Source organism: Suncus etruscus, chromosome 18 (genome assembly GCF_024139225.1).
Source record: "Suncus etruscus isolate mSunEtr1 chromosome 18, mSunEtr1.pri.cur, whole genome shotgun sequence".
Lineage (NCBI taxonomy): Eukaryota > Metazoa > Chordata > Mammalia > Eulipotyphla > Soricidae > Suncus > Suncus etruscus.
The window spans coordinates 58,836,416-58,853,544 of record NC_064865.1 but is presented as its reverse complement, the minus strand read 5'-3'; the positions used below and the strand labels follow the sequence as shown (position 1 = coordinate 58,853,544).

General features: G+C 46.4%; 1 protein-coding gene across 2 annotated transcripts in view; it reads right to left on the bottom strand.

Moving 5' to 3' along the window:
- The window catches only part of DUSP22 (dual specificity phosphatase 22), a 51,569-nt gene extending 34,655 nt beyond the window's left edge, over window positions 1–16,914 (bottom strand). For both annotated transcript variants that reach the window (XM_049765058.1, XM_049765057.1), the window contains exons 1-2: window positions 16,519–16,914; window positions 5,479–5,512 (exon numbers count right to left, since the gene is read on the bottom strand). In XM_049765058.1, coding sequence (XP_049621015.1) covers window positions 5,479–5,512; window positions 16,519–16,539 — 55 coding nt within the window. In that variant the 5' untranslated portion in view covers window positions 16,540–16,914. The remainder of the gene's footprint in view (window positions 1–5,478; window positions 5,513–16,518) is intronic.
- Window positions 16,915–17,129: the final 215 nt, after the last annotated feature.

The window sequence follows — 17,129 nt, the reverse complement described above, 5'->3', positions numbered from 1 at the left end:
GGGCAGTTTAATATCATTTTCAGAAAAAGTCCTCTCAGAGGCTCAGCCATGGAGAAACACAAAGTGACTTGCAGGTTTTTCCCTTTCAGAATTGTACTATGGATGCTATATAGAATAATCTAGATCAAGGGAATTCGCGGCTACTGCTTTGTCTAGATCTCAAGGATGACTAAGTTGGTGGCTTCTTGGCACATCTTGGCACATAGTGTTCGTTGACAACTTGCAATGAAATTAAATTAATGAACAGAGTAAGCACAAACTAACAAGTCATGGGAGTCATGAGCCATGTAAAGGAAATGAAGAAACAAAATGCTTGTCGCTGAGCTTTGCACAGTTTGAATACTCAGTTTAACTTTTTTGTGGACAGCCAGGAAAGTGTTCAAACTATTTTTTAAATATCTCCTCAGTTTTAGTAATCAAAGTTAAAATTAAGTAAAAAAGTTCCCTTTATATGGAAGATATAGGAAACTTTTTTTTTTAACCCAGACATCAAGGCAGGAAGAGGGTTAGGTACAGACAAAAATGGTTTAAGAGATCTACAAATAATTAAGAAAAAATAAAAACTGAACACTTCCTAGAAATTCCAAATAGAACTGCCCTTAAGTTACCAGTTAACTATGTCACTATTTCCATAAAGAACTGGGGAGAGTCTGCAAAGTAGCATTCCCTTCCACAATTCCCACCTGAAAAATGAGAAAACAAATACTATAAATTGAATTCTTTCAGCTAATCTACAGAATCGAAGACAAGAAAATATATGTCATCTGGCCGTCTGTCCTGTCCTGCCCTGGGATCTGATTTTTAAAATGTCACTGGGAAAATGAACCAAAAGCTGAATGTTTAGTGATAACATTTCCCAAAACTATCTAGTGACATGGGAAAGCACTCCGGCTGCCCAGTAAAGCTGGTTATAACAAACTATAAACACAATGTAAATTGGGACAGAAAGTGCTACAAGGACTTGATCCAACCCTGGCCATCTTTATGAGATGAAGTCGTGAATACTATAAAGATATATGTTTCTTCTTTGTAGGTTTCTCATGGGAGTTGCACAGAAATGATTCAACAGATGAACTAGAATAAGCTTTAGCTGTAGTCCTTCAGCCCACTGATAACTTGACTCTAGGCCAAGCACCATCCACTTAGGAGGAAGAAAGCCCGGTCTTTCACCGAAAACGTCACCCTTGATACCCAGCAAGGCAGAAAAGCCCATCCAGCATTAGTTCATGCGTTGCCTTAAGCAACTCTTTCATCCCTGAAAGGTGTCAAGAAGAGGAAGTTCCGCCATATTTTTCTGATTACCACTAGGCATACACAGTCCCTAGAATTCCGTACAGACAAGGGAGCCGCCATGTTGCACAGAGGCTCCCTTAAAAACACAGCCCTGAGAGTCTTCTCCTAACTGGGGTACAAGTCCCTCTGCTCTGCCACCCTTTCACAGTGGCACTTTGCCTGGAAGAAAGAGAACCGGGCCTGCAGACTACGGGCTAACAAAAGTCTATTACAGGCCTGGAAGCAAGGGGGCGGGTGTGGAGGGTAAAGCCTTGTGTATAAGGCAGCTTTCTGGGCTCCAATGTCATTCAAGTCAATGGCAAAGCAGAAGAATTGTATTTTCTAAGATCTAAATGATGGATTAGACATTGTCAGAATCCCCTCTACAGGCCAGCTACACTTTCAGTATCAGGAGAGAAATCTTGCAAAGTAACATGACTGGAATTTACTATCAAAATGAATAAGGTATTTTCTAAATAATATTGGGGAGGGGAGTAGAATTAATTTTGTTTTTATTTTAAGAGTCCCTCCCTTGCTCCAATCATCTCAGATGTTAGCCTCAGCTTCTATTTTTATCTCTCTTATGGAGAAGGGCACCCCAGAGTACTTTCTGAGGATTCGTTGAGAACTAGAGTGACGTAGGAGCCTCCCAACCTTATCACTAAGTCTCTTCCGGGCAAATATTGCCAGAGCTGTGCTGTGGAAACTCAGGAGAGGGTGTAGGCAAGATGGGGTACAGAGGAGGGAGGGCAAACCCACACAGAGTGGGGCACAGACCTGTGAGAGCCGTGACAAAGATGTGACAAAACTGGATGGAGGACAAGATTGTCCAGATACTGACACTGCCCACGATGTGAATGTTGAATGTTGAAGATCATTAGTTTTACAAATTCATTTTGGTGTTGTTCGGGGGACCAAACCCAGTGGTGCTGAGGACTTACTCATGGTTCTGCAATCAGTGATTACTCCTAGCAGTGCTCAGGGGACCATATGGGATGCTGGGGATCGAACATGTGCCTTACTCGCTGAACTATATCTCTACCCTCTATTTTTTTAAACATCCACTTTACTGAGATAAATAGCATACCAACAATAATAATTATTATTTATTGTGGCAAACAATAACTACCTATAACCTATAACCCATAACCCATAACCCTAACATAACTCACACACAAGCCATGTACTCCAGCACTGAGCTATACCCAGGTCCCAATTCTTTTAAAGCACGGATGATAGTTGGATTCATTCCGAGCAGCCAGAAGCATCTCCCCCTGGGCTCCCTCCATTCCCTCTCTTCGCTGCTAAGTAACAGGTTGGGTGGTGCCTCTCATCTCATCCTTAACACCACCCTCTTCTAGATGTGAGGCCAGTTTTCCCAGCAGACAGGTGTGCCCTGGGCCATCCCATCTGGCTGGCTCTCTCCTGCCATTCAGCCCCCATCTTTTTTCCTTTTGTGGGTGACTGCGGGCACTGGGTGACCGGTGCAGGGGAGTAAATCAGGGGATTCCTAGGTAGGTCCCAGCTTCTCTCCACTATTCATCCGCCTTCACCAGCACCCCAGAAAGGGCAGAACAAGAGTTTGGCAGCCATTCAGCATGCAGATCACCTACAAGGACGGACAGATGGATGAGGTCCTTCCCTCTAGCCTTGTGCATCCCTGCAGTCTAATGCCTTTCAGATGACTTTGCCCCTGATCACTGCCCAGTGCCACACAACAGAGCCACAGGAGCAGAGGGACAGGCTGCTGGCTGTGGGGCCCTAAGGGACACCTAGATCAGCCCTGAAGAGGAGAGCAGGCATGAATATTAGAAGAAGAGTCTGCAGCGCACCCCCAGATTACCAGCAGACAGACCATCTGCTTCAGAGTTGGGGCAAATACAGCCTCCTCTCTTTTCTACCCCAAAGCCTTTATCCTAAACTCGGTCTCCTGGCCACCAGGCCGGCCTCCCTACCCCCCCCCCCCCCCCCCCGAGAGAGCAGCTAATAATAACTGTGCATAACCCTGAGCTGCTCACTTGATCCTTCACTCTGGCTACCTACCGCAAAGTGCAAAGCGCTCTCTGGGCCGTTTGTTTTCAGATCACAGAGTTTACTAATTTGGGAACTCCGGGGGATATTTTTAACACATTCAGCAGCGTTTGTTTGCAGTGTCAGCTCCCTGCGCTGCATCTCTCTCTGCTGTTTGGTTCTGGAGGCCCTTGAGCAGCAGGAGAGCTGGGGAGAAAAGGAACCGCCCGCTGGGGCCACCAGAGGCTTTTTACTGGCTCTCTGACTGATGCATCCTGGTAGCAGGATTTGCAGGGGGAGGTGGTGACCAGCAGACACTGCACACACACGGGGTGGGGGGTGGGGGGCAGTGTTCCCACTAGATCGAGAGGGAGGGACCACTGATGCCTGCTGGACTCCTACCAGCCCTACAGGACAGACCAGCTGCTGCATGTTTCCCAGGGCCACTCCACCCAGCTGCCTGGCACAGTCTCTCTCCAAGGCCTGGATGCCCGCATGCCTAGACAAGCTCTGACATCACCCAGCATAAGGCATGGAGTGTTCCAAGATGACATGCCTGCTACCATGCACTGTGATCCCAGGGCTTTGTCTTCCTTCCAGGGGATGTCCTGAAGCAGATGCCAAGAAGTTGCATCTTTAGAGGTGGAACCATCCAGGAACGACATGGATGACCCCAGGACACAGCCATCTTTCCCACAGGATTTGAAACAACAAAGCTCGGGTGCTGAGGGCCATCAGGAGGTTGCCAGCTTGTGCTAAATTGGCTTTTTTGCCTACCAGCTTCTTTGACATATCAGGGCAAGGGGGTGCCAAGCAGTGCTAAGGCTCCAGAGTCTAGTCTAGGCCATTCTCAGTCAACTAGACTGGATGAGTGTAAACTCACCCCTCATTATTCCTGTGTAACCTTACCTATAAGAAAGACCTCCCATTTCTGGGAGGGGTCTTTGGTAGGTAACAAAAAGGTTTGACCTCAGGGGCAAAAGGGGGATTTGCATGGATGCAGGATAGAAGAGGAAGCAGGAGGAGATCTCTGAGGGACAAGGTGCTATGCAGGGCTGAATAGGAATTCAGTGTAAATGGTTATAGTAGGCCACACATGTGGTGGCTAGGGCATAAATAAAGCTGATATTTCTTGGAACCTGTTTGTGGATAATTTCCTTGCTGCTACCTGAAACTGCAGACCTGCCGGGGTTGGAAACACATGGCCTGGGCTGGAGGAGAAAGGCCTTCATCACCATCCACCACCATCCAGCTCCATCCAAAGGGCCTTTTATTATTTAATTCTACAGATGAGAGGTTCTCAGGATGCACTGGTCAGGCCCCAAGGAGGGGAGGTAGGATGAGATGTCAGGGTTTGAACTTATGTCTCAGATCTTGCAGCCCTGAGCACTGAGCTAGCTCCCTAGCCTCCAGCTGCCTTCTGTGGGAAGAAAGCACCAGCATTTACACTGCAGCTTGGCTGTCTCTTTGGAACCAAAACAGCCCCATGCCATGTAGCTAATCATGGGCAAAGGGCCCTGAACGCCAGGTGGAGAACCAGCCCAGCCACAGAGAGAGGAGCCTCTTCAATTGTGCACAAGAGAGAGCCCAGAACTGACCCTTCCCAGAGTGAATTCACTTTTGGTGAAGGCAACCCAAATCTCCACCTGGAATGCAACAGGGCATATGGCAGAATGGCTCAGTTGTAGGAAGGAAAAGTATCGGGGCCCAGGCCCTCGGCATGCCACAATCAGAGAATGAACGAAGCTGAAGTCAGGCTCAGGCAGGGACAAACATTACATGGTTTTCCATCCCCAACCTAGTAGACAGAATGAGGAACTCCAGCTTCTGCGTGCCAGGAGAGAGAAAGGCCCACAAGAAATTATGCATGGGATGGGTCCCACAGTCATCTGCAGTGGCATGGTGGGGGTGGTCAGAGTCAGGCTATGGCACAGAACATGGAAAGTGAGGTTCCTGGAGCCCAATGGGGAGACAGAGAGGGGTAGAGTAAGAGGGAGAGGGGGAGAGAGGAAGAGAGGGAAAGAGAGAGGGAAAGAGGCAGAAAGAAAGTGAGAAAGAGAGGGAGAGTGAGAATGAGGGAGAGAAAGAGAGGGAGAGAGAGGGAAGAGAATGAGAGGGAGAGAAAAAGAGAAATAAGGATAGTGAGAGAGTGGGAAAGTGAGAGGGAGAGAGAAAGGGGGAGAGATAGATGCTTACCTTTGAAATTGCCGATGTAAAGGCCAGGAAGGATCTGTGGGAGAGACACAGATACGAGTGAGTGGGCTCCTAAGTGGAGCTGACCATTTTCCATGCAGCAGCACAGTCCATGTATTCCAAAGGGACAGCAGGAGTCCAGGCCACTAGGGCATGGGTCTGCTCAGGACACCAAAGGCTGATCCTGGACATCTGTCATTAACTGTCCCCGTAGCTCTTCTGAACCCTGTATGACCCTCACAAGGTTGCCAAAGAAGAAATCCAAAGCCCCCTCCAGTGCCTAATCCAAACCCCTCTCCAAGCCTAATATGCCTTCCTTCTCTCCCTAGACCCTCAGCACCCCAACTTCTTTTTCCCACGGACACCCCCAGTCAGGCAGCACTGCTGATTCCTCTCCCTGACTCTCTGTTGCACAGATCCACTGCCAAGTGGAGCCCAATCCTCAGCTCTGTTCTAGAAGGCTCTTTAGGCAGCAATGTATGTCTTGCCAGTTTCCTGGCCCAGGGTCATCTCTGAACACAGCTGTGAACAGAGCTGTCTAGGCCAAAGAGATGAACTATGGCAAGGATAGGAGTCTCACACAAGAATGAGCTGTGTTTGGAGCTCAGCTCCATAGAGGGTCCCCTAAGAACCACCTGGAAGAAGCCCTGAGCACAAGGTCAGGAGTAAGCCCTGACCACAGCCTAGTGCGGCCCAATCTACTCTCCCTGCTCAAAACAAGCCATCTACACATAGCGTAGTAAGAACATGTATTTGCTGAAAAGGCGAAGCTTCTCAGGCTGGGGTGTTTAAACCAGAGTCTACCGGGCCCCCCTGCATGTATGAGCATTTCTTTTTTCGGGATCAGATGTGGCCTGAGTAAGTGAGGCACATGTGAGGGGCCCCCAGTTCAGTCCCTGGTGCCACATGATCAGAGCACAGAACAGCCAGCTCACGGGTGTGTGTGTGTGTGTGTGTGTGTGTGTGGCATGGAGGTAGCTCTGGGCTTTCTGGGTACCCCAAAATGTGGCCCTAATAAAACATAGATTCGTATCCTGAGAGACAGAAGGGGGGTGGGGGGTGGGTAGGTTGATGTCTTGTATACAGCTTCTTCCGCCATAACTCTGGTCCCATCCTATGAAACTATGGTATCCTGAGCACCATCAGGGGTCACTTCTGAGCACAGAGCCAGGAACAGCCACTGAACACTGACAGATATGCCTGCATTCCTCCCCCAAATAAGTAATTTCTGATTTCTAGACAAGCCCTTCCTTCCCTAGCCAGCCCCCTAAGAAAACTCATTAGTTCTGAGATAAAACTTGAGGGCTGACTTCCTCACTTTGGTCTTAGCCTTTTTTTGAGGAGTCCAAGTATCTCCCATATGCTGAGTGAAGCCAAGACTGTGTCTTCTCTGCTGTGTGACAGAGAAGACTGTTGACTTGCAGAGGTGTTAGGGCAAGAAAGCGGCCACTACCCCAGCTGACCCACACCCAGGTTGGGCTTTTCAAGAGCTGCTGTCCTCTGGCCCATGGGACCCCACACAGGATCCACGGCTCAAGGTGGGAGGCTCAAAAAAGCAGCATCAAGTGGCTCTTTGACAAAAAAGAAATACAAATGGCTAAAAGGCACATGAAAAAAATGCTCCACATCATTAATCATCAGGGAGATGCAAATCAAAACAACTATGAGGTACCATCTCACACCACAGAGATTGGCACACATCACAAAGAATGAGAACAATCAGTGCTGGTGGGGTTGTGAAGAGAAAGAAACTCTTATTCGCTGCTGGTGAGAATACTAGCTAGTCCAACTTTTATGGAAAGCGATATGGAGATTCCTCCAAAAACTGGATGTTGAGCTCCCATATGATCCAGCTCTACCACTCCTAGGGATATACCCTAGGAACACAAAAATACAATACAAAAATCCCTTCCTCACACCTATATTCATTGCAATGCTATTTGCAATAGCCAGAATCTGGAAACAGCCTAGATGCCCCTCAATAGATGAATGGCGAAAGAAATTATGGTGCATATATGCAATGGAATAATATGCAGCTGTCAGAAGAAATGAAGTCATAAAATTTTCCTATACATGAATGTATATGGAATCTATTATGCTGAGTAAAATAAGTCAGAGGGGGAGAGATAAACACAGAATGGTCTCACTCATCTATGGGTTTTGAGAAAAATAAAAGACATTTGTGACATGATTCTCAGAGACAAAACAGAGGAGGACTGGAAGGTTAAGCTCATGACATGAAGCTCACCACAGAGAGTGATGGGTCAGTCACAGAAATAATTACACTAAGAACCATCATTAACAAAATGTGACTGAATGAGGGAAGTAGAAAGTCTGTCTAGAGTACAGGCCCATGTGGGGTAGGAAGGAGGGACACTTGGGACATTGGTGATGGAAATATTGCACTGGTGAAGGGTTTGTTTTTTAAATATAAAATGCTAAACAAAAAATAATAAAAAATAAAGCATTCTGTATCAGAGAACTGCAAGTGAAATCCAATTAACATATATTAATATCAGTATAATCATAATAATATAACAACATCATAACATAAAGATAGAATTTAGCTGAATAAAAACAAACAAACAAAAAATAAAAAGTGGCTCAGAGCTTTGCTGCTCCCTTGGGTCTGTTGGTCCCCGATACCCCCCCTTTAGAGGAAGGGTGGAGGACAATCCATCAATCTGTTTTCAAAACAAAAACAATTCAAATACCTCTGGAGAAGGCACCAGCCCAGGATTCTTGGCACCTCCCCAGAGCTCAAGACGTTTCCTAGGGACTTGACTATTCTTGGGGCATCACTACTTCCCGTGAGGAGGTAACTTGGAGGGTTTGAGGCGAGGTCATCATCATCACAGGCTCTTTAGTACCATGAATGACCAGGCCCCGTCCTCCTGGAACACCATGCCCAAGCTCCCTGAGCCCACCAGCCTTCTGGGATCTTGTTCTAGGCCCACAAAACTGGGCCTGAACAATAGCACAGTAGGTAGAGTATTTGCCTTGCAAGCGGCTCACCACAGTTTGGGCCCCAACATCCCATATGGGATGCATCAAGCACCACCAGGAATGACCCTTGAATACAGAACTAGGAGTCACCAAAAGCCAAAAAAAAATTTCACAAAACCAGTTCACCAAGAACTTGCAAAATCCAGCCAGTACTTCTCACCTGCCTGGCTAATCAGGTTCTAATTTGTTTCCCACGCTCACCTGCATTTGCTTGGATGAATCCTCACTGGGGTGCAGAGTCCCCTCTGTCACCTACCCACTGGTTTCTCCCCTGGTGTGCTGGTCTGGAATAAAAAAGTCTTCCCTGGGCTGAAGCAATAGTACATAAAGGAGGACGTTTGCCTTACACGCAGCTGAGCCGGGTTTGATCCTCGGCATCCCCTATGGTCTCTTGAGCAACTACCGGGAGTGATTCCTGAGTGCAAAGCCAGGATTAAACCCTGAGCACTGCTAGGTGTGAAGCAAATATAAAAATACAAAAGAATCTTCCCTGTGGTGGAATTGTGGCTCTGATACCATTGGCCATAAGGGACCTCGATTCACAAAGCTGACAGTTATATGAGACTGTTATACTTGACATTAGCATCACAACAGATACGACAATGGCCATATGTATATGAGTTTGTGTCCACCTGAGGACTTCCAGGAAGCAGTGACCCTCAGGCGGTCTGCAGTCCACCAAGATGGGCCAGGAAAGAGAGGAATGCACAGGGGAGCAGAGGATAGGCCCTAGAACATGCAGCCACTGCTGCACTTGTCTGGACTTTGCTCTAGGATCTGACTGTCCACTATTACCTCAATTTACTTTTTTGGGAGGAGAGGTGCAGGGGGGAATGTAGCCACATCCACTGGTATGTGGGGCTTCTCCTAACTGTGCTCAGGGGGTGGTGCAGTGCTGGGGATCATACCTGGCCTCCTGGTGAATGTGTGAGGCCTAACTCAACCCCACTGAGTTCAGTGAATTCAGCCATCTGGTTGACTTTTTACATTTTAAGTCAAGTGGCGAAAGCTCATGACCCAGTGTAGCTTTTCTTTGTACTTCTACTACTTTCTCTATTCTATGCGAACTACTACCTCTCTATAATGAGAAGTGTTTTTTTTTTTTAATTAAGATTATATTGATTTACCACTGAAATTATCTGACGCCTGGCTCAGGAGCTTCTTCTTGCAAAAAATGACTTTTTACCAGTTCTAACGTCTTCTCTTGGAAAAGACACTCATCGTTTGGGATCTCTTTGGTGCACTCGGTTCTCATAAACCCCAAGGGCTAGAGAGATAGCACAGGGGTAAGTAGTTGCCTCGTGTACAGCCAATATGGTCCCCAGAGCACTGCCAAAAGAGATCCCCGAGTACAGCGCTAGGAGTAAACTAGGGGGCACCACCAGGTGTGGCTCTCAAAACCAATATGTATGTATGCGTATATATGTAACAAATATATATAACAAATATATTAAAACAGGATATATTATAACATGGTATATTTATTTATATATAGGCTATATATATTTGGCTTATATATTTGGCACACATTTATAAACATATATGTATATATATTATATGCTATTTACATATATATTTTATATTATATAGTGAACAAATGACTTAGTTTTTAGCTAATTTTGCAGTACTTTCCAGAGTAAGGGAGCCCCTGCCCTGCCAGTTCCACTGTGTTTGTAAGGAGAATAAAAGGTTCAATAATACTTAAATATCTAAACCACCATTTATAATACTTAAATATCTAAACCACCATTTCGCTTCATAATTCAAATGTAAAAATCCATACCACCCCCAAAGTTACCTATTTACTTCCCAAAATTATTTTTGGTGGTGATCCCCAAGAACAGAGAAAGAGAAAATGAAATGAAATCATTTTCTAGCAGTGAGAAGGGTTTTGTACAGAGGTGAGAGGGGAAGAGTACTCATCTGGGATGGAAGGGTTGAGCAGAGAACTCAGCAAATAGAAGAAAAAGCACAGTATGACTGGGATCTTCTCCACTTGGGAAGAAGGAAGGACAGGTCAAGGGGAGAAACTTCTAGACACAACATGGAAGCGTTTCACCACACTGAGGCAAGGGGTGCAAAAACAGCTGAGAATTATCTTCGGACTTCAGAAGCAACTCTTCTTCTCTTTTGCCCAGACTGCTCATCTAATGACAGCTCCCTGAACACCAACTGCCTGAACACCAACTGCCCTGTCACCAATTCCTGCACCACTTCATTTAATCTGCTTTTCACCACCACCATCACCTTCAGTGACTGTGTGGGTTAAAAGGCTCTGGTTGACCTTCACTGACCATGTTCCTCCACTGTATCCCCCGTGACAAACTTGCCATAGAGTCTGACCCACGCAGAGATGAGTCATTGAACAAACGATGAATAAAGAAAATAAAAGGGGGATGAAGGTCAAAACAGAAGCCTGTTTTCTGTAAAAAGGGTGTCTGGAACGGACAATGAAGGCAGCAGTAGGCTAGACTGAGATGGTTGGAGAGTCATGTCCATCCCACTGGACCCAGATAGGAGCAAAATCAAGTCCTTGAAGCAAACAAGGCACCTGAGCATCAGAGACTACAGCTTCAATGGCAGGAAAAAATTCTGAGTTCATTTTTGAAACATCTCACTCCTACTTCAGGATGTCACTGTCTTTACCAACACCAGCCAAGCTGATGGGAGAGATAAAATTCCTGATTAACCAGTAGGACAAGGCTGCAGGGGTGTGAAAGCGAAGATCTTAAGTCTTCTTAGATAAGAAAAAATTTACAAGGACAGGGAGGAGAGAGAAAACTTTTGACAGAGCCCCAAAAGGGTTACATGGCAACATTTCTGAATGGCGTTTGGCCAAGGATTCAATCTGTTGCAGATTAGAACCCAAGGATGAGAGGAACAATCTGAAGATACTCTTCTCTGCTCTGCAAACATTGCATTATGCTTATGTTTCTTCTATATGAAATCAGCTGTAAGGTGACTTTATTGGTATAAAGACCAATACCACAGCATGTTGTGTCCACGTCAGTACACCCTCAATATAGACATATAGCTGTGTCCCCCCCACCACCACCAATCTTCTTACTTTACATTCACATTCTATCCCTAGATTCTCCTTGGTGCCTTGGCAATGGGAAATGTTCTATATCACAGTCTGATGAATGGGCAGATAAATGAATGATGCAGGCAGTCAAGGAAGCTACCTATCTTGTGCAAAGAGCATATCTGTCTGTGAAGTCAGACTTTCAGGCCTTCTCATCCCAAAGCATGTTCACCTTTTTGCCATATGCTTCTCTTTTAAGAATGACCACCCAGGCCTCAGGAGACTCTGAAGAGAATGGCAGTTTGGTGCTTCTCAGTGTGCCATGATTTTGCCCTTTGAGGGGCATCAGGCAACGCCTAGAGTTATTTTCTGTTGCTACAGGGCAGGGAAGGAGGGTGTTCCTCTCACTTTGCCCATGAAGGCTTGGGATGTTGCTTGATTTTCTGTAATGAAAAGTTTGTATTACCCTCCCCCTTGCATTCATCAAGAAAGAACAGTGCATAACACACTGTCAATGCACAATGTCACCATGAGGTTGGGGAGTCCTGCTCTATGCCTGGGCGGGGGCGTCATCCCTTGAGCTCTAGGACTTTCTCAGTTCTGTTCACAAAGAGCAAAGTCAGGTTCTAAAACAGGTGTCAACCACATCAAGGCTGATGCTGTCACTTTAGCACTAAGGGCAGGAGTCCAAGAACAGGGTAACAGTACATGCTCGTGCCGGGAAGTATGTAAAAATGTCCCCTGATAAAGCCTTACATACTTCTCTCAAGTGCCTGGGGAGGGACTGGCAGAAGTTTTCCAATACAACACTTGGAGCAGCTCCGTTAGGAGCCTAGACACCCGAGGATGTTTCTTATGGCTGGGGCCCTTTTTCCTTCACCCTCTTTCCTGGTAGACACCTAGAGAGAATGTAGTCAGTTCTAAACACACCAGAAGGATGGATGCTGCCTCTTGTTGGCCCACTGGGTCAGCACAGTGGAAAAGGCTGAGAGGCCATTCAACTAGGCAGCCAAAGACAGAGAAAAGAAATCAAGAGGTTCCCTACATCCAACTTTAAAGAGGACAATGGAGCAGCCCATTTCCCAGGCCTTCATTTAGGTTGATCAAGAGCTGACAGAAAGCCTGGCTTCAATGAATGCGTCTTTGTTTTTATGGGGGCAAAGCTAGCACAAGGGATTGCAACTTTCTTTAGCATGCTTCCCCTTAACCTTCACTCAAATGAAATATCTCAGGGCTCAGACCCTTGAGAAAATAAAGTCAACTGGGATTTTTCAAAGGCTCCCCCTGAAACCTGACATTTGCATGCAAGGGTCGCTTCTACTTTAACCCCACCTGATGAGAGCTATTTCCTGGACTACCCTTTAGAATTTCTGAGTTGTGGCCATGAGCCAGACCACCTGGCTGGGAGCTCGGCTTTTGCCACTCGCCAGCTGCACGACTTCAGGCCAGTGACCTGAGCTCTGTGGCCCTCTGTGAAGCGGCACAGTGAAAATAACAGCACCCCCTCTGTGGGCTTGTGGTGAGGGTCAGATGAGTGGTTGTGTGGTCAAGTCTCAAAACAGGCCTGGGCGTTCCCAGGAGAGTTCTCAGCCTCTCTACAATTCCGTCAGTTGGCATCTGATGCCAAAGGAGAGGCTTCTTTTATTTTCTAAGTCAGTAGGTACTGGGTCCAATTTAGCATCCTCCTATCGCTGGCCCTACTGAAACTACTGAGCTTCTCCAAGTCTTCACTTCCTAACACCTACAAAGAGGGTAAGACTATCTACCCTCCTGAGGCTCCAGGAAGGCCTGGGTTTTATTGCCAGGCAGTGACCGGAAGCTCAGAAGGAGTAGATGACCCTTCTATCTTCTATTTCCTCCTTGTCTTGAATGGGTCATAAACCAGCAACAAATTCTTATCTTCTCTGGAACTTGCTAGGCAGAGTCTTCCCAAAGCATGAAGTTGCACCACAGAGTAGTTTGAGTTGACGTATATGGATGGATGAGAAGATTCAATACAAGGTGTGAAAAGTACAGAAAAACCACTGTATTCACAGAAGTTAAACAGGCTGGAAGCATACCTGGGTGCAGAAGATTGGGGTACCCTTCCTCCAGCACCACAGAATATTGTCCCCCCAAACCCAAACAGACAAAATCAAGTCAGATAGCTCATTGGTTTTCTTTTGATCGTTTTATGAAAATCACAATTGTCAAAGGAAGCTTAGGACCTACACATGGAATTGCAGGTTTTCTATCACAAACGTTTTTATATTACTTCTTTAAAATACCTTTGCTTTACTTTACTTTACTTTAAAACACCTTTCTATGACTAGGACCATATCATAATTTCACCAATTCTACAAAACAACCACTAAATGGGGGGAAATATGAAACCAAATTCCACATCACAAAGTCATACATGAATCAAACCTAGTTTAACTTTTAATTTCTGGCTTCCAGCAAGCTGCTTTATCAGAAAACTATCTTGGAACTCTGGATAATGCCTTTGATTTTCTGCTTAACCATCTTTCTTCCAGGGGGATCCGTTACTGAAATAAATGTCACTCCAGGCTGCCCTCATCACATCTACTTGGCCCGCTCCCAAAACTGCCTCTTATTTTATCTCGTCTTCTCTTTCCCTCTCACACTGGCAGACACCTACATACATAAGTGACCTGTGTTGTCACAGACATTGCCCTCAAGCCACAGTGACTGCTAAGGACTCAAAATGTGGCTCAGACCCAATGAACAGTAGTTGAAGTAAAAGAAACTATACTTTGAAGACTTGGTACCCAAACACATCTGTTTCTGAATAGGTTTACAGATGTCATTATAGGTGACATTCGAAATGCCCAATATTCTAAGTGTGTTTCTATTAAATAAGTTCTATTATTAAAATTTCACCTGCTTTTAAATTTTTTAATGTGGTCCTTCATTTTCACTTATATAACACCTAACATTGTACTTCTAGTGGACAGTGTTGGTCTATACTAAGGATTCTATGAATTCTGAACTACCTGGCAAATAGTATAAACCATCTGGCTAATAGAATGTACATAATATTCAAGGAATTAATGAAGTTGCTAAATCTGTCTGTTTCTCCATCTTTACATTTATATTGAAAATTCTTATGATAATAACACTTTAGAAGTTGAAAAAAAGGACTATAAAATCATAATATGGACAATCATTGCTTTTGTAGTAAAACCAAAAATGAACTTTGACCCCTTAGATAATCGTTTGTATTTCTCTTAAATTCGTTATAATATTAAAAATCCAATTAAGTTAGATGCAGCAAGAGAAGAGGGCGAATGACCTTAGTGAAGTAAAAGTATTGAAAAAAAATCAAAGGAAAGGTGGGGTATGGTTATGATGAACAAGAAGGCAAACAGAACATAAAGACATTTTTTTCCCAATAAAACAATACAAGCAAAATAATGTGCTGATTAAGCGGATGTAGACAATGCTAGCAAGAACATACCATAACATGCAATTATCTACCTAGAATACTTTGAAAACAAATTCAATATTTTTTGTTTCTGTCTTTGTGTCTGTGTGTCTCTCTTATACACACACACACACACACACATACACACACACATACACACACACACATACACACACAACTTTCCTTCCCTTCCATGAATATTCCAGATTCCTAACTCTTCCTCCAACACTCCGACTTCAAACACCAAATTCACTGACCCAACAAGTGAAATGAATCCAAGAAACTAAGGCCCACAAGAGCCAGTCAGGACCCCTGGCAGGGGCCAGAAGCCTTTTAAAGACCATCTCTGCCAGGGCCTTGCCAAAACCTTTGTTTGGGATACCAATGAGTGGATAGTGGCTTTGAAAGGGCTCTGTTGAGGGGCCCCAAAGCGACAGAACAGCAGCTTAAACATTTGCCTTGCACTTGGCCAACTTAGTTTCCTACCCAGGCATCCCACAGGGTCCCCTGAGCCTGCCAGAACTGACCCCAGAGCACAGCCAAGTGTGCCCTCACAAACAATCAAACAATAAATCAATAAAACAATAAATAAAAAGGCTCTAATAAGTCTTTAAAAAGAAAGGATCCTGAACCTTGTGGTTGACAAATTCCCTCCGGGCTACCCTCCACCCCCAGAACTGGAATCTGGCACTTTCCCAGGGCCAGGACAGGGACATTAATTAACTGCTGGTGGAGGAGGCAGAGGAAGGCTGGGACTGAGCCAAGTGGCCAGCTCAGGGTGGGGCCCAGCTGAGACACAGGCCAAAAGCCCAGAGCATGGTGGTGGTTTATTCTAGAAGGAATCCTTCCTCACCAGCAGCAGCTCAACAGGTGCTCTGGGAGGAGAAGCGAAACAATCCAGCCTAAAATCAGCTCTCAAGAGTGCTCCTGTCTCCCCCTTCCCTGGGCCCACAGCCCCCCTTTAGCCCTTTCTAGATATTTAAGAAAACATCTCAACACTTAAGACCTGTCGACTGACTTCTCTATTCAGCAAGGAAAAAAATTTTTTTTAAATAATAAAAAAAGAAAACCTCACGGACACACACACACACATACAGACACACACAGGAGAAAGAGGAAATCACTATCAACTCTGTACTGGAGTTTACTAGTAATGTGGGCGGGTGGAGATGCTTCAAGGGCCAAGTTGGGGAGTCAAAGGGGAGGGGAGCAAAAAAAAAAAAAAAAAAGAGAGACTTAAAAAAAAAAGAAAGAAGAAACCACAATTTTTCTAAGAGCCCCGCGGAGGTTCCCCCCAACCCCCCAGGGCCAAGTGTCAAGGCTTTTTAAAGGGAGTGCAATTGCAAAAAATTGCAAAAAAGCACCGGCTGGGCTTTGCAGGCTGGGAAAAGTGGGAGTAGGTAGAGTTAGGGGGAAGAAGGGCACCCCCAAAACCCACCTGGACAGGAGGAAGATCGTGGCCCCGGCTTCTGCCTTTTCCCTCCCTACCCCAAAACCCACCCACCTCAACCTGCCCAGTCTCAGGGATCGGGGTGCACAGTCAGTGCATGGGGGCGCGTGGCAGGCGGGGTGCGGGGCGCGTTACCTTGTTCATCCCATTCCCCATGGCGGCCCGTCGGCTCTGGCACCCTAGGGTCGGCCACCCGGCCGCTCCTCCCGCCTGTCACCTCCGGAGGGTGGGGCGCGCAGGGGAGGAATTTGGCGCCGCACAAACAACAACAACGATCCCGGGCATCGGGGATCGGCCTGGCGGGGGCCCGCCCCGGACTTCCCGGCGCACCCGCAGGCCCGGCCGGGAAAACGATCTGCAGAGCCTGGCGGCTCCCCGGGGGCTTGGAGTCAGGCTGCGGGGCCGGGCGTGTGCGTACGCGTGTGTTTGTGTGTGTGTGTTTGTGTGTGTGTGTGCGCAGGGGGGAAGCTAGGATGTTGCGGGGCGCGGGGACCAGGGATTGCAACTCCTGGGGCTGCGGGGACAGGGGAGACGATCGCGCACGCGCAGTGGGAGACGCCAGGCCTGGGGGAGGAGCCAAACCAATAACTCCCGCCTTTGTGGGCGTGGCCAAAAGGCAGGAGCGGGACCTAAGCGCTAGAGTCCCGTTTCTACTGCCGTAGCCCACAGGCAGGGGCGGGGCTTGTACGTTTCAGACACGCCCCCACTTGCGGAGTCAAATGGTAGGGGGCGGAGCTTGTAAATTT